The sequence below is a fragment of the Macrobrachium rosenbergii genome, chromosome 18 (assembly GCF_040412425.1).
Source record: "Macrobrachium rosenbergii isolate ZJJX-2024 chromosome 18, ASM4041242v1, whole genome shotgun sequence".
Taxonomy (NCBI): domain Eukaryota; kingdom Metazoa; phylum Arthropoda; class Malacostraca; order Decapoda; family Palaemonidae; genus Macrobrachium; species Macrobrachium rosenbergii.
The window spans coordinates 12,141,734-12,164,224 of NC_089758.1; the positions used below are offsets into that span (position 1 = coordinate 12,141,734).

Below are 22,491 nucleotides of genomic sequence, written 5' to 3' on the forward strand. Positions count from 1 at the left end.
CGCTTTGAATTAGTGATTTGGATTTTGTGTTTACTTTTCTGATGAAAATGCGATTTTATTTTCTGGTTATATCCTTAGGAAGAGATGAGTTCCTAAGAGATGTGGTTTTTTGTTCTATTTACAAATTCTTACCGGAGTTATTGTTTCCCCTGGGAACATTGTTAAGAGGAATAACGCAAGAAATATTGTTTTACCTCAACCAAAAAACTGACTCACAGCTGATGACGGTGGTAAGATTTATTCGCCGGTTCGTCTGTGAAGAACGCTGCGGAACCTTTTCTAGAAAATGTACCGAAAATAATAGCTGGTAATAACAGAGCGAATTTAGTTTTATCTGTTTATCATTGTTACGCATTTTGGCTGTCGGCATGAGATAGGAAGAGTCGTGAACATTTCTCCCACCCAGAGATGACGGTCGTGCTTGCATGAATGCCTTCGTTCCTAGCATTCCAGTGTGATTGCATCCGTATCCACATTGAAGGTGGATGTCAAGAGTCGTAATGGCATCACGTAGAGAGATCACATTCTCGAAGGCGACCGTTTCCCCGCAAGATAGTTTCCTAGTTTCAAACACTCAGTGTGATAGTTTTGTTATCTGCGTTGAAATCCCTGCAACGTTCTCTCCATAAGCTTTTCTTCGTTTATATCCGAAGTTTAGTAAGATGACTTCATATTCGGCATTGAAGTTCCTACAACCTCTTCTCTCCAAGCTACTTTTTTTTTTTAACATTTATTGTAATACCAAATTGGTCGGCATTAAAGTCCGTAAAACTCTTGGTGTAAAATTAGAGGTGCAACAAGATTTGAGCCTATATATTGTCTGAACACATGAAACTCCATGTTTTCGAGTTGAAATTAATAGGAGCGTCACTATTATTATTGCAAGAATGAAAACCCCTCCTGCTTTGGGTTAAAAGTCCAGACTTGTATATTTGTAGAAAGGTCCAAAGGCTTTCGCATCTCTTTGGATTGTCTAAGAAACTCAAAATGTTAAATAATCTTGTTGCTCTGTAGGTTTTATTTAACCCGCTAAGTAAGAACAAATTTACGTCGTAAAGTTTTTGCTTTCTTTTAGACTTAGATTTGTTTTATATAACAGTTTGCTACAATCCTGAACTTCTTGAAATCTTTTTATTTTGATCGAGAAATTAAGTTTGTTATTATATAAAAGGACAACGTCACTTTCGATGTCTGGGAGCTATACCAAAATTTAGTATTATTGTTGACGTTTGGACCTGCTAAAAGAGAGAGAGAGAGAGAGAGAGAGAGAGAGAGAGAGAGAGAGAGAGAGAGAGAGAGAGAGAGAGAGAGAGAGAGAGAGAGAGAGAGAGAGAATTGCTTCTCATATAACATTGTTTTGGTTGAATAATTTCAGGTTGTCCTATTGTATCCACGTATGTTGGGGTTTTATTATTTTTCTCTTTTTTATTCATTTCACTTTTTACTTTTGCTTTTTAAATTTTCTGTTAAATGCCTGAGTATTGCTTGAACTCACAGGAGAGATTTTTTTTCCATCAATTTAATATATTTATCCAATTATTTTTAATAGTTTGGATTGGGTTATTTGAACGAAAGGTTTATTCAGCATTACTTTTCTTCAGAGCGTTTGGATTGGGTTATTTGAACGAAAGGTTTATTCAGCATTACTTTTCTTCAGAGCGTTTGATTGTAATTTACTGTGTTTTTTCGTTCCTTTTTATAGAATTCTCTTGATATCTAAACGAATCAAATGAGGCTTAGTTCCTGGGGGTCGATGCGAGTGAGTGACTCAACGAAAGGAATTTTTCTTCAAGCTACAGAAAATGGCCATTGAACTGTGAAGTAGATAGTTGAATCCATCCACTGGGTATAGCACCGGTTCACCCACATACAGCTAAGAGACCCGAAGGAGTGTTCGAACAATGAACCCACCATCCTTCCTAAACTCTGGAGATTGACTGGCGCTAAAGCTATTTATTTGAAGTCGCTCTTGAAGCTTATTATATCTCATTGGTCTCTTGCTGATCCGGTTGTGGTTCTTTAAAGTTTCTTTCATTTGGCTGAAATTCAGTTATTATTGAGTTTCTCATATGAGGTTAGATGTGTAATATTTCTTCAGTTTCGTAGTGGCTTCATATTGTGACTGTTGCTTGTGTATCTTATGGGTTTGAATCCGAACCCAATGCGCCGTCTTCCATATTAGTTTAAATATGTAATGATTGCTCAATGTTTCATACTGGTTGGAATCTGTAACTATTACTCATTATCTACACTGATTTTAGGCGTATTACGAGTCTCAGTTACTTTGTTGTAAGGCTGAAATTCGATGTTAGTAACCCTGGTTGCTGGGACACCAGATAACTTAAATTCAGTCGGTATTTTAAGTACGATATAGTCTTAAAGTGAGGCTGGTAAATACCGCCTTGCGATTTTTTTAAACTCACTGCCTTTTCTGCATCTTCATTGCGTTTTGCGCTGCCATGACGCCAGCCACAGAATTTGCATGCTCCTGGGGGTGAATCAGTCTTTTGAAGTACGCATAATGGGGTGTCAGTCGACCGGGGAACTTTGCAATTTGGGATCTGAGATCGGTCGAAACGCGATCCTTTCATGTGTGGTTTCTCTGCGAACCGCCTTCGACGGTGACACACCTCTTTCTTGTTTTGTTTTGATTTGTTGGTCTTCTTTATGGCTCCTTCTTGGATTGCCTTATATTTGGATCGCAAAAAGCTTTAATGATTTTTTCAGTTTTCAGTACGGAAATTCGTTTTCGGTAGAGTTTTGATCTACTGTTTTCATATTCAGTACCCTTGAAAATTGTTGTTTCTTCGATTTTTTCAAAGAATACTTTTTTCTGGATAGTGGCATAGTTATTGGTTTTCGTGTTTTTTCTTTGTTATAAAAAATTCCTTTAATTACTTCATTCCTTATGTTTCATAATTGTTTTTTTCATTGGTGCATATTCTTGTGTCTTCCTGTCAGTATACCCTTATTCTACAATTGCTGTCGTTGCTAACCTGAAAACTGTGTATGATTCAATTATTTTAAGTTTTTCCTTGGACCAGCTATTATGTTATTTATAAGCTTGTTAACAACAGACAATGTCTGTTAAAGTTTCTGGAGAGAGGGATACAGGGGCTCGTTGGCAATGGTCGTGTGTAAGAAATATGGTTATAGTCACGTATCAGTCCACGCGTTAAAGTAGAAAGCGTTTGTACCTCTGTCTTTAACGTTAATTTACCAGTCGGATGAAATTAATGAGCGTAGAATTTAATTTACACCTGAAAATCAGTTATATTTAGTGACACTTTTTTGTCGACGGTGACCTCAACCTTGAAAGGGAAGTACTGAAGCTATCGATATCCGTCTGTAGTACGGTTGGAGTTTGTTGATGTCTTCCCTATCCAACACTATCCCTCAAGTCTTTGGAGATGCTCTCTTAAGTAATGTAGTCCTCAAAATATCCCCACGTATCTCTCGTACGATGGAATAACACTAATTTGTTAATAAAGCAAATAAATTACTCAAATGAGCAGCCACCATCCTCATTAGGAAGTTTGTTTTATGTTGAAAATATTGTGATCGATTGCATATTTGAGCACTGGAGTTTGTTAACAATTTACTCTTCTGAATTTCCTATATGAAAATTGGACTTCTCAGTTCTCATGGTAAGGTGTTGGTGTCACACTTTCATTTTTCATGTGTCTGTTCTCCTCGCGCCTTTGTATCCTGTGACTGAGACCCAAATTGATATTTCCATTGTGGAGAGAAGTATGTATCTCTCTTAAGATGACAAAGCGAGATGGTAGATGGTGGATGTAGGATGTAAGCCATTTAACGTGGGACTTCATGGAAGACCTGATCCGGATCTGCCTTGTGGCGACAAAACGAAAAAAAAAAATCGAAGGAAATGTTAGTGAGGAAAGATACAGAGATAGAGAGGTTAACTTTGTTAACTTCTCCTACTCCTTCTTTGTCTCCTGTCTCTCTTTGTCATTAAAATGCAAATTCATACGAAAAGAAACAGGAGTCAAGGTCAGAGGTTGTGACTTAGATGGAAGGCAGGCCGACGAACAGAGAGAGAGAGAGAGAGAGAGAGAGAGCAGTTGTGACTCATTTTACGAAATTCAAAAGCACGAATTGCTTTATTTCACTGTTAGTCCCAAAATCAGCAAGACGCGATACGTTGCAAGAAAAGGCAAGTTGCTCTTCCATCGAAATTTTCGCAAAGAAAACTTTGGATATTCACTCTCTTTAAGCGTTCCTCCAATTTCGCATTGCTTTCTGTCTCGGTAGATTCCGAAACAGACATTATGAAACAGTGGAAATTCAATGATTTCCACTTATCAGAGTTTCGTCGTTACGTATGCCATGAAGTAGGATGGTGATGTTCACTGAATTATGCAGAAGCTATTTTGATCCCTCTTTAAAGGGTTTTGCTGAGGATGAGATGGTGTCCCCGGTGCTTATAAAAACCTGGATGGTTTTTCCAATGCCTGAAAAGGATTGGACAGCGTTTATTCAGTCGATTTTGAGATTCTATTTACATTTCGGTTATGTAACTAGATGTATCATTCCATTCACTTTCTTAGAGAGAGAGAGAGAGAGAGAGAGAGAGAGAGAGAGAGAGAGAGAGAGAGAGAGACCATATGCACACTTTCAGGTGAGTAAACAATTTGAGATATGGTACATAAGGGAGACCTCCAATTTTTCGCGACTTTTTAATTTATTCATTTTACCATAAAAAGAAATTATCTGTATTAAGCAGTATTTGAAATCTGCGAAATCGCCTCAGAATGTGGTATCTGTATATGCCCTGTTATTGCTTACAGATGGTAAATTTGATATATATATTACCAGTACCTACATATATATATATATATATATATATATATATATATATATATATATATATATATATATATGTATATATGTGTGTGTGTGTGTGTGTGTGTGTGTGTGTGAATGTGTGTTTGTATTTATATATCTACGTATATATAAATACAGACATCTAATAAATAAATCTGTTATTTACTACTAGATGATTTATTTTGTATTAAAGAGGAAAGACAGAACGAATGACTCCAGGGAGTTCCTTAGGCATCGAAGGGAGACAAGGGCCAATGTCCGCTCTTGACTTCCTCCGCCTACACACTATCTCTCTCTCTCTCTCTCTCTCTCTCTCTCTCTCTCTCTCTCTCTCTCTCTCTCTCTCTCTCTCTATATATATATATATATATATATATATATATATATATATATATATATATATATATATATATATGTGTGTGTGTGTGTGTGTGTGTGTGTGTGATGATGTATATGTATATATCCATTCTCGTGTTTTTTATTCTTTTTATATTACTTGTCAAGCGAATCTTGTATTTATTTTATTGCATTCAGTTCATCTTATATTATTTCCAATGTCTTCACCCACCACACTCACCGAGTGTTGGGACCGCTCAGGTGGTGCATGCTCGATTCTTAGTAGGCGTTGGATAGGCCGTTCACCCTTCCTGCTCTTTCGCGACGGAAGTGCAAGGTTTGCGTAAGGAGTGCAAATTTGCACGTATGGGGTTAGGTGCGTTTCCTTTGGACTTTGAGGTTTTCTTCTTCAGGTGAGGGACGTTCTGTTTCGTGGGTCTGGAATCTAAAGTTTTATTTGAGTACTTAACTGAATTTAGGGTAAATTTGATCGAATAAAACCTTGAGTTAATGTAAGTAAAGGATAATTTATAACTGTCAGGAAGTTATTCAGGTTTATTTTTATTTGCTGAACTCCTGAGGTTAATGAAATGGAAGACTGTTACATAAATTGACAACGTTCGTAATTTGTAAAATATCATCAGAAGGAAAATTTGACGTCCTGCTTTTCAGCAACATCCTTTACGGTATAGTATTGTCATAATCACAAGACCGGAGTAATATTTTCGATTTCAACAGGAAAACGATGTAAAGTCAAACTTAAAAAATGAAGTGGTTAAGCCACGAAACAAACAATCTAAAATTATCAAAATTTTCACTTGAAATAAAAAAAAAAGCACAACTGCTGACGAAGGCTGACTAGACAGATGGCTGGATAGAGTGACAGACTTACGGACAATGGTCCGACGCACAACGGACGGAGGAGACTTCGCGTCATGTACATGCCGGACGTCACACGCCCTCTCCAGGAGATCGTGACTGGACTACAAATGATATCCTTTGGTCTCTGCAAGTCATAAGGGCGACACGGTAATGCTCAAGGAACGCTGGTCGCTGTTCGCGCCCACACGCTAATGTTTTCGACGTTAATGTAAACATTCTATGGTAAGGGATGACTCCGCTGGCAAACATTGAAACGTCAGGCTGAAGCTTTTGTTCAGACCGAAAGTGATGGAGAAAGGAGGAGGATATGAAGGCAGAAAGAATGAAAGAAGTTAGACAAACAACAGAGCACATGTGAAAGGTGTAGCTTAATTGACAGTAAGTACACAGTTTGACGGCGGACAAACTCACGCCTCTATTCGATCCTGTTTTTCAGGTGACGTGTGAAAAGAACGCCCCGAAACAGTGTTTCAACTTTCTTGGTCGCCAGTTCTCCTCCTCCTCCTCCTCCTCCTCCGCGCCCCTCCTTCCTGCTCTCTCTCCGCTTTTAGAAACGCCGTGACTTGACACGCAACGCGGAGAGCCAGGCGAGATGCTTATCGGACCTTTTTCCGAATATGTAAGCGTCGAATTGTCTGGGGTCATTTCCAAACCGCGGTCAAGATCGCCATTAAAAATTCTTTCGTAGCGTCGGGATCGCGACCTCCGTTTTAATTGGTAAAATTGTGTTGCGTGAAAGTTGCCAGATAAAGCTTCTCTTTCGGACGAATCTTCACCGTTGCTTTTTATTGCTATCCTTCATTGCGTTGGTGCTATATAGGGGATGGTGAGTTAACAGGAAAAACTGGTTCTTGGTACTTGAAGACGCTACTTCGAAAGCATTCGTATGCTTTTGTGACTATGACTGCTTTGCCGTTTTTCGGAATTTACTGTATATTCTGTTCTAGTACTCAAAGCATCACTGAGACTCAAGGCAGCTCGAAAGCCGTTTGTGTGTACATAATGCAGTATTGTTCAGTTTCTAAGGCCTTTTTTTAATGCAAGGAGCGAAGCTTGTTAGACCACAGAAAAGAAAAAGATTAGTGCCGAGATGTTTACACGGCTGGAAGGAATTGGCAGGGCTTCATGGGCGGGTGGGCGGACAACAGTCTGGGCGTGAGGAGGTCATAAAGCCCACGTTGGGGTGATTGACATCAACACCGAATGAGCAGGTGTGTGTTTGTGTGCATGTGTGAGTTTCCTGGAGCATTGCTATTATCATTACTTCAGTCACCATACATATCATTTATGTAGCCGCAAAACTGTTCATGAATAGGTAAAGATCTGTATATCCATTTGTGCAGTTTTTCTCGTCAGAAGCGTCGAATTTTTAGGAACCTCAGTATGAAGCTCCAAATAACAGAATTTTATTTTTATTCTGTGGCTTTGCTTTATTTCATTACACCGTGATGTCGTGCTGTGGAAAACTGTTAAGAATCCTTTCCCAACTGCCGACGAACCGTGATTATGCAAGTAATCATTGCAAGGAAGAAAAGGCGATAATACCTTCAATTTTTTTTGCGCCTCTTGAGGTTTTGCAATGACTTGGCGTGATAGAATTGTCTCCCAAACAAATATACATTAGCGGAGAGGCCTAGAAAACGGACATATTGACTGGTGCTAGCTATCTGTATGGAAACAGTCTTTATGTCTTGTAAAGTCAGTGCGGATTGTACAGTATTACCTGTACTGAAACGGGAAACGAGATGTTTCGTACATATTTGTGAAACCACAAAAATAGTTTAAATCACGTCTTTTGTCGCAAAGCCGCCAAATCCACTGGAAACAAGGATTAAGTATCTGGACATTGGAAATTGATGCCCACATGATTCCAGATATATTGCTCTGGACTCTGGCGGGTGACTTGAAGATTTAATACTTGTTTACCAATTCCGTTTTTTCCTTCAGTCTCAAGAAATCCGTCTGAACCAAGAGAGGCAAGAGCGTTATGATTCTTGCATTTTCTCCAAGTTGTGATATTTAATTGACACCGCGTTCTAGTTGCATAAAACAAACGTACCGAGGTAATAATTTTTTTAGATTCTATCTCTTAACAGATACCCCCATTCACTAACATAACAATTTCCATATTTACATGCTTGACCATCATCCTCGTCCCGAATAGCGTTATGACTTACTCAAGGGTTTCGCAGTGGCACATTTAGTGTCCCTTTTAGGAATCCACTTGAGGTAGTCAAATGGTTCTGTTTAGAGGGACCCTAGGTTTCTAGTCTTTTGTCTTCGTTCTTCTCCGCCCCCTTCATACCTTCCTTCGTCTCTTCAGTGTTACCCAGCTTATTGTAGTTTTTTTTCTCGTCCACCTCCGTTGGTGCCTCCTTTTGTTGTTATTCTTCTGTTCCTCGCTGTCCTTCTGTACTGCTCTTCCTCCTCATCAACCTTTGTCTGCTTGTTTTCTCCTTGCTTCTCTCCTCTTTTACACTTCTTTTCTTCTTATTCAGTTTCTCCTCCTCCTCCTCCTCCTCCAGATCATCTTCTGTCCAGTCCTCTTGACCTTGAAAGAAACTATAAGGGGCGATAGACGGAGGCTTTTGGGGCTGGGGATACAGACAGAAGGACTGGAAAGATGGGAGGGTCCCGAATATGGCTCCTCAAGGTCTCCTAGGCCAGATGTACGTGCATGTGTATGTACTCGCTTACATCAAAGACCCTAGAATTGAAAACTGGTTGTAAGGCTGTATTATTATTGATAGATTCTTCTATTTTTTAGTTTCGTTGTGGGATTTCTGGCCAGTAAAGTTGTACCCACTTTTTTTTTTTTAGGGTACTTGGTACTCCGCCGTGTTTTGTTTACAAAGTATTTTTGGACTAGGTATGTGAACTTCGTCTGCGACTCATAAGGTCACTCTTTTAGCAGTATTGTAAATGATCCCTGAGAAAATAAAATTTAATCGAGTAACAGTGTTTCCCACGGTTCATGAAGAGTCAGTTTTTTGAGTTACCAGATGTATTAGCTGATATCGTCATAACCCGTTATCCAACGAGAAACTAATTCGTGGCAGTCGAAATTGAATCTCAAGATTCGTTTAAAAGAAACTGTAGATCTTTCTGAGATGTTGAATTTTATTTTACTTTAGTTTTGGAATTCATAATTATCATTGTTATCTGATCTCTCTAATATACCTCTGCCAACCTTGAAAGTCCTAAATAAGAGTCGAATGAGGGTGGAAACAGTTGATCTGGTTCCCGTAAAGTCCCGCTTAATTTGGAGACGAAGAAGAAGAAGACTGGTCTAGTCCTCACACACGTGATACGATGTTTTTTTAAAGGAGATAATTCCCTGAAATTGTCTATTTGAAATGTATCTCTCCCAGTAGAGAAGAAACTGGACTCATTTTTGTGCATTGAAATCTTTGGCCCATATATTTTGGCTGCATTGAGAACTAGTTAGAATTCAGCGTGCGTCCTCTTCCAGATTTAATGTCCGTACAGAAACGGTGTTCATTTTTGCCTTTATTGTGCGGCGCTATTTTAACTTTATTGGAACATAAGTCCTTCCTTTTTGGGGGGTAAAGATATTGGAAGGTTGACGAGCCTGCCAATTCTTGGTTAACATCTAAAACGCTCGCGCAATATACGCACGAGAAAAAGACTAGTGAACAGTAGATTTCATTTCTTGTCGCAAATGGTATGCAAAGGGGGAGAGGGAGACGGGCGAGACGTGTGAGGCCAGGGTGCAAGGATTCTCAAAAACGAGGGAGGCAGCTCCTTGTCTCCCGCCTTGATTGGCGTTCAACCCCGTCAATTATGGGGCTCAGCGCGTGGGCGGACAATTGTTGAGTGAGGGGACCCTGTTATCAAGCCCACCGGCGACTGCTTTTTGAATATTGGTATCAAGAAGGGGGAACAGGCTGGTTGAGATGTGGTATTAAACGAACGTTGAAGCAATAGGTAGACATAATTTCTTAGCAACATTCAATTTTAGCTGTAAATGTGAAGGGTTAATATGAGCCTATGGTTAAAGGAATAATTGTGATGATGCTAAGGTGCTAATAAAACAAGTTCCTGTATTGTGTTTGATATCAACATTATAATTATTATTGTCATCAAATCACTTTGTAAAGATGTCCCGAGCAAACTGCGTATGTTTGAGCAATGAGACGTCATTACCCAGTTGGCAGTGGGTTGGGTGGGTGGGGATGTGGGATAGGGGTGTTCAAGCCAAGAGTACATTGGCATAACCGAAAGTTTAACCTAACTGTTAAGCCCAGAAGTTTTGACCAGAAGATGCCTTTCCTCTCATTCTTCTTCAGGTCTTTGACATGAACTCTTCTGGGAAGAGATTAGTCCCCATGCGTAGGTGTGACTGTTAGAGAGAGAGAGAATTATTGCAAAGGCAGTTATTTTATCGATATTAATATTGGCCTGTGAAGTAATTAAAAATTTGCGCATGATAAATGTGAAAGTATTGTTTTGTATTTTATAATATTTATATGACTCGCTCTCTCTTTCTAAATGGCTCAAATGAAGAGGCATTCATAGGAAGTACAACAGGATAATTACAGCTTCCTCGAGAGAAGCAATTTGATGAAGCAATCCTGCTTGTTTTATGACGATGAGTTTGTTATTTTAAATGCTAGTCATTTGTGTTGCTAATGTCCGGATTTAGTTTTCCATTGCTTATGGTTTCCTTTGAACTCTCTCTCTCTCTCTCTCTCTCTCTCTCTCTCTCTCTCTCTCTCTCTCTCTCTCTCTCTCTATATATATATATATATATATATATATATATATATATATATATATATATATATATATATATATATATATATAGTTCAGTACTTATGTGTGTGTATTTTATGCATGCTTGTGAATGTAGTGCAAGTTCTGTGTGTTCAAATACATTTTCATCAAAATCCTTAGGAAAACGAAATGATTTAATGACGGTTTTTCTTCTTTGCAGACATAGACGAGTGTCTCATACCAGAACTGGCTGCCAGATGCGCGGAAGACGCCGAGTGTTGCAATCTACCTGCGCATTACACCTGCAAATGTAAAGAAGGCTTTACAGGCGATGGATACGAGTCTTGTATAGGTAAGAAATGAAATTTCATGGAGTTTCAGTCGAACCTTGTTAAACAATGAAATGTGGCTCTGTATGTGTATGTTTGTGTATATGTATGCACATGTTGCATCCGTAACTTTCCAGCAACTCAGAATGGTTGCAGACCACTTGGACTCCCTCTGGAGCTTGGGGACTCGTGGAGAAGCAAGTGGCCTCTGAAATACGATAATCGTTTTTCTGAAAGTGAAATGTAGGTTTCCTTTGTGCTTTTAATATGTTTGTGCTTACCTTCATGTTGGAGAGTAGTTCCACTTCAGATAGAACGTCCCTGACGATAGGTTAGATCTAGTGATTGAAGCCGCTGTTGGCTTAATAATAAAAGGATCAACAGAGTAACATTTTTTGTTTATGCCTTCAAAACCTCAGTCTTGAAGATAAGAAGTGCTTGAAATTGTTGAGGTGCTACCGGAAAGTTATAGATGCCACTTTTGCATTAGCAATTGAAGATAAAAGAGAGACCGTACCAGATAAAAATACATACATATGTGTGAATTTGTATAAGGCTATACATAGGCCAACAGAAACGTTCTCTTCAGTGTTTCATATAAAATAAACAAGCGCCAGCTTGTTCCTGTATCTAATATTTTACCCCCGCTATCTTGAAGGTTTCAAATATATTAAAAAGTTAGACGGAGAAGGAGGAACGAATATGTAAGTAGGACGTATATTGCCTTTGTAAGATATCCTACTGGCTGCTCGTGAACGTAAGAACAATGACATACAACCCCTTTGCAAGGAAAGGAGGGAAAGAACTGGTGTCCTGCCCAAATAGAAATTTTGGAGAGTGACTTGTAAGTGCTATATGTGGCGTAGCTGGGCTATTTGAGGCTGTTAGGTACTCCTTAATTAAACACAGGCTAGGGTGACACATACGAATGTTTTGTGAACAGCAACACTCAAATTTATTTTAAAGACTACAAGACTCAAATGTGGTCACGTTATGTATGTGTAGAAAAGGGAGAGCGCGAGATAAGAAGCATGTATCGTGTATGTATATGCTACAGAGGTATTGATTTCTAGAAAACCCTGCTAAATTTATATTGGCTTTACAAGGGTATTGAGGAAAGAATTTTTATACATTCCAGGGCCAAATGTTTGTATCCGGAAGGATGTCTATTTGTGTGTACGCGTGCGTGCGTGTGTGTGTGTGCGTGCATGGACGGGAAGAATCCTTCCGAGGAGACTCAGATGTTACGGAAGGAAGATCCTCCCCCCCTTTTTTTTTCCTCCCACAAACACATAGGTCCCCAGTGAGCCATTGTTTACCAGCAATCCTCTTACGCATGCAAGTGGGCTAGATAAAAATCATAATTTATATGAAATGTTCAACAGAAATTTCCTCCTCTGCTGTCATTATCGTCGGACGGCCTCCGGGATCTTGTAAGGTCACCGAAGGTCATGTTTCCTTAGGGATGTATTCTCTGTAATGTCATCGAAGGTGACTGGGGGTATTTTGATCGATGACAAATACGACGCTAGTTGGTATTTCCTGTTTAGCTGCAATACGCGTCCTCTAAACGACGATGTTTATTTTCCCATTTATATTTACGGGTTCTAGGAAATTGTTCATTCTTTCATAAATGATTGACAGTTTTTCCGTTTTCGTGAAAGCCGAAACATGTTTCGTAAGTAAATAATTTCTGACTTCGTAGTGGGCCATTTCATAGTCTAATCATTTCAGTGAAGACCAAAAAATTTTTGTAGAGCACAGGAACTTCTTTTTCAGCTATTTAAATTTTCGTAAATATTTTCATGGAAAGCCGTCTTAGTCTTTTTTTGAATGATTATATAAAAATAATAATGATAATAATAATGGTTACAATAATGATATTGATGATGAAAGCACTTTTCGAATAGTACCGTTGAATGTCGCTAAAACAATCGTACACGAAAATTATTTACCAAAAAATAAAAAGGCTTTTACGAGTATTTGTTTCGTTATCATCTTTTAATCACGTTCTTCAGCCAAGTGTCCTTCGATCAGGAGTCACGATTACCGCCAACAAAAGAATAGCTTGCAATCGACTAAACGGTTGCTGACAGAATAATAGTACCGTCGCTTCACGATCCGAGTCCGGGTGAAAATAATAGTACTCTAACATGAAGTTGTTGTGGGAAAGTAATACCATGATAGTGCAACTCCATAGAGGGATGCAGAAATTAAAAAAAAAAAAAAAATTAAAAGAAAGTAGGATTGAGTGACCTGTAGACAGAGACTGTGAAACGTGTTGATGTTTATCGCATTTTCCCATCTAAATGCTACAAAATAATACATATTGCGTAGGGCGTTATAGTAATTAATGTAAAGTTTTCTGAGATAGACGGATAGATAGATTGATAGACAGATACAGGGAGGTGTATGCGCATGCATAGATATATTTAATGAAAAGTAGATAGACTCATTATATACACACGCACACTCAAATATTTTTATGCTTACGTGTGCATGTATGCGTATGTCGTATGTATGCATGTATGAAAAGAAAGAGAGAGAAAAAATCGCATCCTCTGAAGCAACAGGATGGCAGTGACAGTCGAGAGTGAATGAGAGAGCCTTTGGCAAGGGGTCATCGAAAGGTCATGGCATTCATGATGGGTAAAGGGGCCACGCACTTCCTACAAAGTCATACTTGGCACATCATCTGACGTCACCAGCAGTCGGATGGCATTCCCTCACAGTTATGATCGCTATTTGTCTCTCTTTCACCCCCCTCTTGATGATTTGGCTTTGCGCTCATGCGAAGGTGCTTTACTCCGAAGGATTTGCATTTCAGATTTTTCTTACCTTACTGGAATAACGAGGGAAAAGATTTTTTTTTTTTTTTTTTAATATCAGAAATGTTTCTGGAGTGCGTATCTTATATCTTTTATCATCTTGCTGCTAGGCTTTGCAAAATGCAGCCGATAATAGTGGCGCATTTGAAGACGCGAATTTTCGTTCCCTCATGATACTACTAAAATGAATGCCTGCAGCTTCAGTTGTCTACTGCTAAAGGAAAACTCCGGTTACTCTGAACAAAGTTTGGCTGCCGGATGCTAAACGAGGCAGGAAAAAGTGTTTCATGTGGTACCGCTTGTAATCATTGAGGTATTAGCCGGTAGAGGTAATAGAGGGCAACAGAAAGATAGATGGATACATAAACAGATAAATATATATAATAGTTGTATATCAATTTTGAAAGCAGTTGATGCTTGTTGATGTAATGTCACTTCGACACGAAGATGAGTCTGAGGTTATTTCATCACGCGACCTTTGACCTCGCTTTTCAGTGCTGCCTCCTCCTCCTTCTCTCGGGATTTCATTTTGCAAGTGCCCCAACGCTTTCCATATGTAATGGGATCTCTCTTATTGCAATCGTTCTAGCGATAGTATGAAGTGTCCAGATGTATGCGTTTCATGGGACAAGTAAAAAAAAACAGAAGAGAGCTTGGCGTTATTACTCAGTCAGGCAAGTGAAACCTAGGTTATAGGTTATTGAAATCTGAAATTGCTATTTTGGTCTCTTAAGTCATTTTTTATCGGACACGTTAATAATTTTTTTCAAATTAGATGACTCCGTGAATCAGCATGGTGACAGTAGTCGCCTGAAATTACAGCTTGTGTGCCGCTGAAATCAACTCGAAATTGAATGAAATCAACAAATAAATTATATTTACATGAGTATCACATCTTTTGAAAGCTAGGAGCGATACAGAGATGTTTGCAGGATTCTCTCTCTCTCTCTCTCTCTCTCTCTCTCTCTCTCTCTCTCTCTCTCTCTCTCTCTCTCTCTCTCTCTCTCTCTCTCTCCAAGCGAACATTCCATATTATTTTCATCTAGTCATTCCTTATTCTTTTCTTGGCAATCTCTTTTAGTTCTTTGCCCTTTTCATAATATATATATATATATATATATATATATATATATATATATATATATATATATATATATATATATATATATTGAGAGAGAGAGAGAGAGAGAGAGAGAGAGAGAGAGAGAGAGAGCATGTTGTGTATCACACATACTTTCAGATATACCCTCTGTGTTTAGATCAACTTTCTTTTCCCGAACAGGCATCGACGAATAATTTCAGACATTCTTGGTATGTTAATATTTTTTCTTCTTCTTTTACACAGACGTTGATGAATGTGCCAATCCCAATGCTTGCGGAGCAAACGCCATCTGTAACAACTACCGTGGTAACTACACTTGTACATGTCCGGAAGGATACGTCGGCAATCCATACGATGGAGTAAGTGATCCTATATACTCGTATCTTCTTCTTCTTGCATCGTTTAAAGATGTGCTTGGCTTCACTTTATTGTTGACGTTAGTCATGTAAATTCAGCAACTAAAGTCTGCTTAGTTCATTCGAATTTTTCCGCCATGACAAAATTACTTTATTACAAAAGGATTATTCCTGTTTAAGTGTGTGACAACATAGTAGCCTTAGCTACAGTAATGAACAGAACTAATAGTATTTATGAAATCTAACATGATGCCTCTCTCTGCCGCCCAGTGTGCTGATCTGGACGAGTGCCAGCGTGCGGATACCTGCGGACCTTTCGCCAAATGTCAGAACCGCGAAGGAGGCCATGATTGCGAATGTCCGCAAGGATACGAAGGCGATCCCTACTCTCGATCTGGATGCCAGGTAAGAGGACTTTGTTTTATACTTCCTTAGGGCCTGTGGGAAGTCCCTAGGGCTTGTACGTAGGTGCGAGATTGAGTAGATCAAAAGCAGTTATTTGCTGGCTTTCTCTAATCATTTGCACATCAAACATTTCCAAATTTTCCTTTATTGTGGAATATAGTATTTTTCCTTTTCTTAAAGTAAAACCATCTTACGTTTTGAAGTATGTGTTTTCTTTACTTTTTACAAATCATATCTTTACCAACCACTTATTAACGAACCCTTTCATTAAAGTAAGAATTAAATTTTTATATTGTTCTTATGTGATACAGATAATACCTCATACGCCATTAAGCCATAATTAGAATTTAGAAGGTTTTGTATTGAGTAATCTAGCATTTATATTTTATGTTTTTCAGCTTTTCAAGCAGTTTGAATTAGTTTTCATTCGCTACAAATACTTTCATTAATTATGTGACTTTCTCGTTCTAGGATATTAACGAATGTGCGTCCAATCCCTGTGCTGCGAACGCCATCTGTGCTGATGGCGCTAACAATTTCACCTGTGCATGCCCACCTGGATTCATTGGAGATCCTTACAATATGTATGGTGCATGCAAAGGTAAGAAGAAGAACGGAACTCGCCGTTTTGCAGGTTCTAGGGAGTATTAGATCCGGATCCAGGCTTCATTCGAAAGCTAAGCGAAATTTTCATTATATTTATATATATTATATATATATAATCACTGTCTTTTCTGCTAGCTAATTGAAGTATGGATCCGTAACACTCGCTTTTCAAGGCCATGTTGTATTTATGGTTCATTTTTGGTAACATCAACTAATATCACTAGATATTTATTGGACAAATGCTTAATCGGGATACATTTTATTGGACTAATACAGGTATTATTTGCAGCGTGAAGTAGGGTTATAATTGAGGTATATAATTTACTTACTAGAACTAATTCCAGTGCCTTTAATATTAGATCAAACCAAAGGTGTTTTAGGATTATTCACCATAACATTCATTATAGATTACACTGATGTTGCATTTAGCTGTAATATAGCTTTAGTACACGAAGAGTGAACTAATACGAGTTGACCACTAACCCCCACAAAGACATAAACGAATGCGTTGATCCGTCGACCGTGAGAGAAGAGGATGAGGATGAGGATGCGACGCAAAATGAAGTGGAAACCACAACCTCCTTCATGTTTGACATCTCCGATAAGATCGAGGGCATCATGAACACCCTCTTGCCCGAGTTTTTCGAAGCCAGCAACTGGACGTTCCCCTGTGGCACCTCGGCCACTTGCATCAATACCCCTGGGTCGTTCGAGTGCCGCTGCGGTCCTGGGTTTACCGGCGACCCCTTGAAGGATTGCTCTGACATCAACGAGTGTGGGTTGACCACGGCCTGTGGCGAGAATGCCAAGTGCATGAATGTCCCAGGGTCCTTCAAGTGCTTCTGCCCCAGGGGCTTTGAAGGGGATGGCGACGAATCCTGCAGCAGTTAGTAGAGCGAACCAGTTCTGTCAAATAATGGAAGCAGAATCTTACGCTTCCCACTTTTTCATTCCATCTGCCTCAATCTTCGGACTCCAGTTTCATCTCTGAATAGCCCTGTGCGATGAGCCTTCCTTCTTCAAGAGTGATAAGCTGTCACTTTTTATGATGACCTGACTAGACTTGATGACATCATCACCTCCTTCAATGATTTTGTTTAATAACGTGTGTCGTTACTTCATTTTGATATCTACTTTTTCCATGATGGGATTCCTGCAAAGCTTCCTTTCATTTCGGGAGTGCAGTGGGTATTTAGATTGTGTCATTTTATAGACAGAAAAGACTCAATCTGTACACCCAGATGAAATACCCTAGGCTGCCAAAAAGGATCTATCTGAAAGCTTTGACCTAGTGGACCTCTGACAGCAGACGATAATTTGTTTCAGTAACGTACTTTTGATTAAGGAAAAACTTGTTGGTTTACTGAGCTTTAAAATCTGTGGTCATAAACATAAAGAATTATTGGAATTAGACAAAGTACTTAATGTGAATCTCGCTTCTTAATGTTTATTCTTCCATACTGAGACAATTGAAAATTTAAGTAGGACGGAAGCCTTTTAATTATGAGCAGAGACGACATATTTCTTGAGAAGCTATATCAAATTTATTTCTTATTTTCATTTATTATTCTGCTTGATTTGTGTCTCCAGTTTCATTCATTCTTCGTTTTCTTATCCTTTGTTTCATCAAAGGTCTTGAGAATGTGTATAGATCTTCATCCTTGGTTTTAACTATATTGATTTTGTACTATATTTTCCTAGAAATGATTAAGTAACAATTGAGAGAGAGAGAGAGAGAGAGAGAGAGAGAGAGAGAGAGAGAGAGAGAGAGAGAGAGAGAGAGAGAGAGAGAGAGAGAGAATAATGCCCGTTTGACGAAGTGACATGGAGTTTTTCCTGTGGGGAAAGCTTATGGTAAACAAAAATAATTTTTATTCGAGTTAATGTTTTACTTTCATGCTTGAGAGAATTCATATCATTAACCTGATCTCAAAGAGAACGCCAAGAATTTGTTCTGATACAGAATTACAGGACAAAAATTTTACTCCAAGCATGTGTTCTTCTTTCAAAACTTGACAAAAAAGGCTCCTGGCGCTTGCTCATTTGCTGAAAAAAACTACAAAAAGTAATCCGAGAATAGGATCCTCTTACAGCAATTCCAAAAAGGACTCCGAGCATGTATTTCTTTGTTTAAAAAAAAACTCACAAACAAGACTCTCGGCTACTAAAAGAACTCCGAGGATAAATGGTTATGTTAAAAAATGACGTGAAGGACTCCGATTATGTGTACCTCTTTAAAAAAAATACAAAAAAGGACCCCAAACAGATGTTAATGTGTTGTGAACGGCGATTTATGATCGCTAGCATGTTCCCCTTTCACATGCTGTTCAAACTCTGTGAACTGCTGGTACCTTCCTAATTTTTCTTCTGATTTATTGTTTTGTAACAATACTTTTTCACCTCCGTATTGTTTCTGGGTTTAAGATTGCCCCCACGAGATCCACAGAAATGAAACGTGGATCTTGGTCTTCTACTCAGTATTTTATATATAAACATATATATTTCTGGTGGTCTAGAACGGTTCAGGTGGCCCTTGTAAATGTAATTCACGTATTTTGCATAGCCGATAACGTGTTTTATATGTCATTTCAAACAAATGCAAAACCCATATGCCAACACGAACCCTAGACCATTTTAATTTACCACGTGCTTGATAGTGCAGTAGTGCTAAATAGAGGACTTGCTCTGTAGTGAAGTTCCTTAGCTTTAGAAAAGCAATAGTGCTGTAGTGAAGGTCTTCCTGTGTTGTAGTGAGTTGTATCACTATAACAAAGCGCTTTCCCTGTAGTGAAGTACTCGTAGTGTTTTTGTAAGTATAAACTGTCTTAATAGTCCGCTCTTGCTTCATAGTGCTGTAGCTACTGATGTAGTCGCTGAATCGTAGAATCTTCAGGCTGTAGTATTTTGTATCGAGGTTTACTGTACTCCATATTTGGAGTTGCTTCTCTAACGCTGTTCGTTCACGTTTCTGCATTTATGTCTCGTCCTTAACTTCAGTTCGTGTTTCTTATGAGTCATCTCTGTTTTAGATGTTCTATCCTCCTTATATATGTCTGCATAGTGTGTATATATATGTACACACATGCATTATTAGTAAGATATTGTCCCGGTGGTATATAAATTTATATCTACTCCTATTCAGCCAACATTGTTTGACTCACCTAACGCCAAGTATTAACATCTGCATCACTCAAAATACTAAGTTAGATTAATGCATAAATCACCGTAAATAATTATTTGTCATATACTGATTTTGGTTACTAATGTGCCTAAAATATCTTAATTATGAAACTTTAAACGTATTTTAAGTGAAAGTCGGTTACAAAATTCATTTTTTTGTAAATTTATTTCCCTAACTTTTAATCAGACCTTTCCCACATTGCATGCTCAAAAAGTAAGTCCTCCAGGCGTTTAAGAATTACTGTTATTACTACTATTAATTTTACGAGATTTCCAGTTGTTCAAGAAGGCTGTTATTATTTTTCTTATTGCCAATCCCACACATCCTGATCTGCGCACCAAAACCCTCCTTCTGTTTCCGTGGGACAATTCACCTGGAGATCCCTTGCTAATCCTATTGTGTGGTTCCTCAGATGTCGACGAGTGCCTGACAAACCCGTGCGGTGCCAATGCCGTCTGCATCGACAGCGTTGGCAGCTATTCCTGTCAGTGCCGAGAAGCTTACACGGGGGATCCCTACACTGGCTGTGTCGGTTAGTATTCGTGTGCTCGTGCTAGTTTTGGTACAGTGGTCTGAAATCATTTTTATTGGAATGGCTTTTCTCAGTAAGTGGAGGCTCAACAGTCATTATTTATCTATACCTCTGCATTTGTGCTTTAGTATCTACATGAAAATTAGCTTTCATCTGTTAAAAATGGTTAATCTAAATGTTATATTAATCGTAGTATTAGTAGTGGCTGCTAGATCAAGACTGAGCATTGCCTCGATCTAAATATTGTTAATAGTACTGTAGTATCAATAGGCGTAGTTAAAGTAGTAGCATTATTTTAAGACAAGTGTTTAATTTTAGCAATATCTAAGCCGAGTATTCATCATGAATATGTTTTCCTCATTAGATATTGACGAGTGCACAGTCTTGAACCGTCCTTGTGGCATCAATGCCGTCTGCCAGAATACTGAACCTGGCTATAACTGCGTGTGCCTGGATGGGTTCGCCCCTAAACCAACTCCTGACGTGGCTTGTGAACAGGTAAGGACTTCTTTAGAAATCACTTTACATTAATTTAGTTCATCTTTTACCTCGAACTTGATTCATTTTTTTATATATTCATTTATAGTAAATTAATTTTGCCCTCCGCTTCCCATTTTAGATCGTTTTTAGTTTTCTGTAAAAGAAAACTATTGTTCCGGCTTTGTCTGTCCGTCCGGACTTTTTTCTATGCGCCCGCAGATCTTAAAAACCAGTACTGAGGCTAGAGGGCTGCAAATTGGTATGTTGATCATCCACCTCCCAATCATCAAACATACCAAATTGCAGCCCTCTAGCCTCAGTAGTTCTTATTTTTTTTTATTTAAAGTTCAAGTTAGATATAATCGTGCTTCTGGCAACGATATAGGATAGGCCACCACCGGCCCGTGGTTAAAGTTTCATGGATCGCGGCTCATACAGCATTATACCGAGACCACCGAAAGATAGATCTATTTTCGGTGGCCTTGATTATACGCTGTAGCGGCTGCACAGAAAACTCGATTGCGCCGAAGAAACTTCGGCGCAGATTTTACTTCTCTTCGATTGTGTAGAATTAACGGTGCTCTTCCCCTCTCCAATCGACAGACAAAGGTGACCATCTCGTGCAAGTCGAACTTCGACTGCGTGAACAACGCCGAGTGTCTCAACAACCAGTGCTTCTGTCGGGCTGGCTTCGAAGCCGTTCTGGCCGAGTGCCGTGACGTTGATGAGTGCCGGGACTCCCCTTGCGGCCCCAGTGCCCAGTGCCGCAACATCCCTGGAAGTTACCAGTGCTCTTGCAACTCTGGCTTCATCGGGAGCCCTCCTGAAACTCCATGTAAAGGTACAGTGACTGATGAAGATCATGAACGAGACACAATGAGAGAGAGAGAGAGAGAGAGAAAAACAATTTTTGTAAGTTTGTCTTTTATAGTATTTTTGTTTTTGATTTGTCAAGATCTAAATTAACATTTTAGAGGCGAGAAAGAATTAAGAATGTTTGTGTGTGTGTGTGTGTGTGTGTGTGTGTGTGTGTGTGTGTATATATATATATATATATATATATATATATATATATATATATATATATATATATATATATATATATATATATATATATATATATATATATATATATATATATATATATATATATATGAACGCATTAGCTTCTGATTGTAACTAAGAACCATTTTGCTGAGCAGTGATTGTTTTAGCTTTAGTGGTGTTACCTTTTTGCATGCAATAAAAAGCTGTGCTTTCGTTCAACATGAATGACGTTTGGTATGAATTTCGCTCCTAATTGGTATCATGATTTTTATTGTTACATATTAATCGAGTGCATGACATGTTGCTTCTTTTTAGTTCCTGCTTGTGAATATTAACGCAACTAACAGATTACTTTGCCTTATGCAGACAGTTCTTAGTGGAAACCAAGATATAAATTATTCTAATCGTGGTATGTGGATAGTATACAGTGGGCTTGTCGTAAAAGTTAATATTAAACAAACACAATATATATACACTATATATATATGTATATGTATGTCACATACACCGTGATATTTTTTTGCCACGATGTATACGTAACAAAATTTCATAAATAGCTACTTCTTTCAAACGTACCAATCGGCTGCCATGTTGGAGGCGGGTTGACATCGGCCCAGAGTACAAAAACCTGAATTCGACAGGGATATGTACGACAGAGTCGGTATCAGTTTGCACCTCTCTTGACAACCGATTGTGTAGCGTCACTGAAAAGTCGTCGGTCCCCCAACCATTCGGTGGTTCGAGTCCTCCTGGTGACGGATCGCTTATCACTTATAAATTCCCCTTCGGTGTATGTTATTCCGAGGTTGAGTGAATTTGATA

General features: G+C 38.7%; 1 protein-coding gene across 1 annotated transcript in view; it reads left to right on the forward strand.

The window, feature by feature from the left end:
• The window catches only part of LOC136847945 (uncharacterized), a 313,292-nt gene that overhangs the window by 141,870 nt on the left and 148,931 nt on the right, over nucleotides 1-22,491 (forward strand). The window contains 8 exon segments of the mRNA XM_067119965.1: nucleotides 11,024-11,155; nucleotides 15,306-15,421; nucleotides 15,689-15,823; nucleotides 16,295-16,424; nucleotides 16,923-17,315; nucleotides 20,023-20,142; nucleotides 20,507-20,640; nucleotides 21,226-21,463. Of these exon segments, the coding sequence (XP_066976066.1) occupies nucleotides 11,024-11,155; nucleotides 15,306-15,421; nucleotides 15,689-15,823; nucleotides 16,295-16,424; nucleotides 16,923-17,315; nucleotides 20,023-20,142; nucleotides 20,507-20,640; nucleotides 21,226-21,463 (1,398 nt within the window).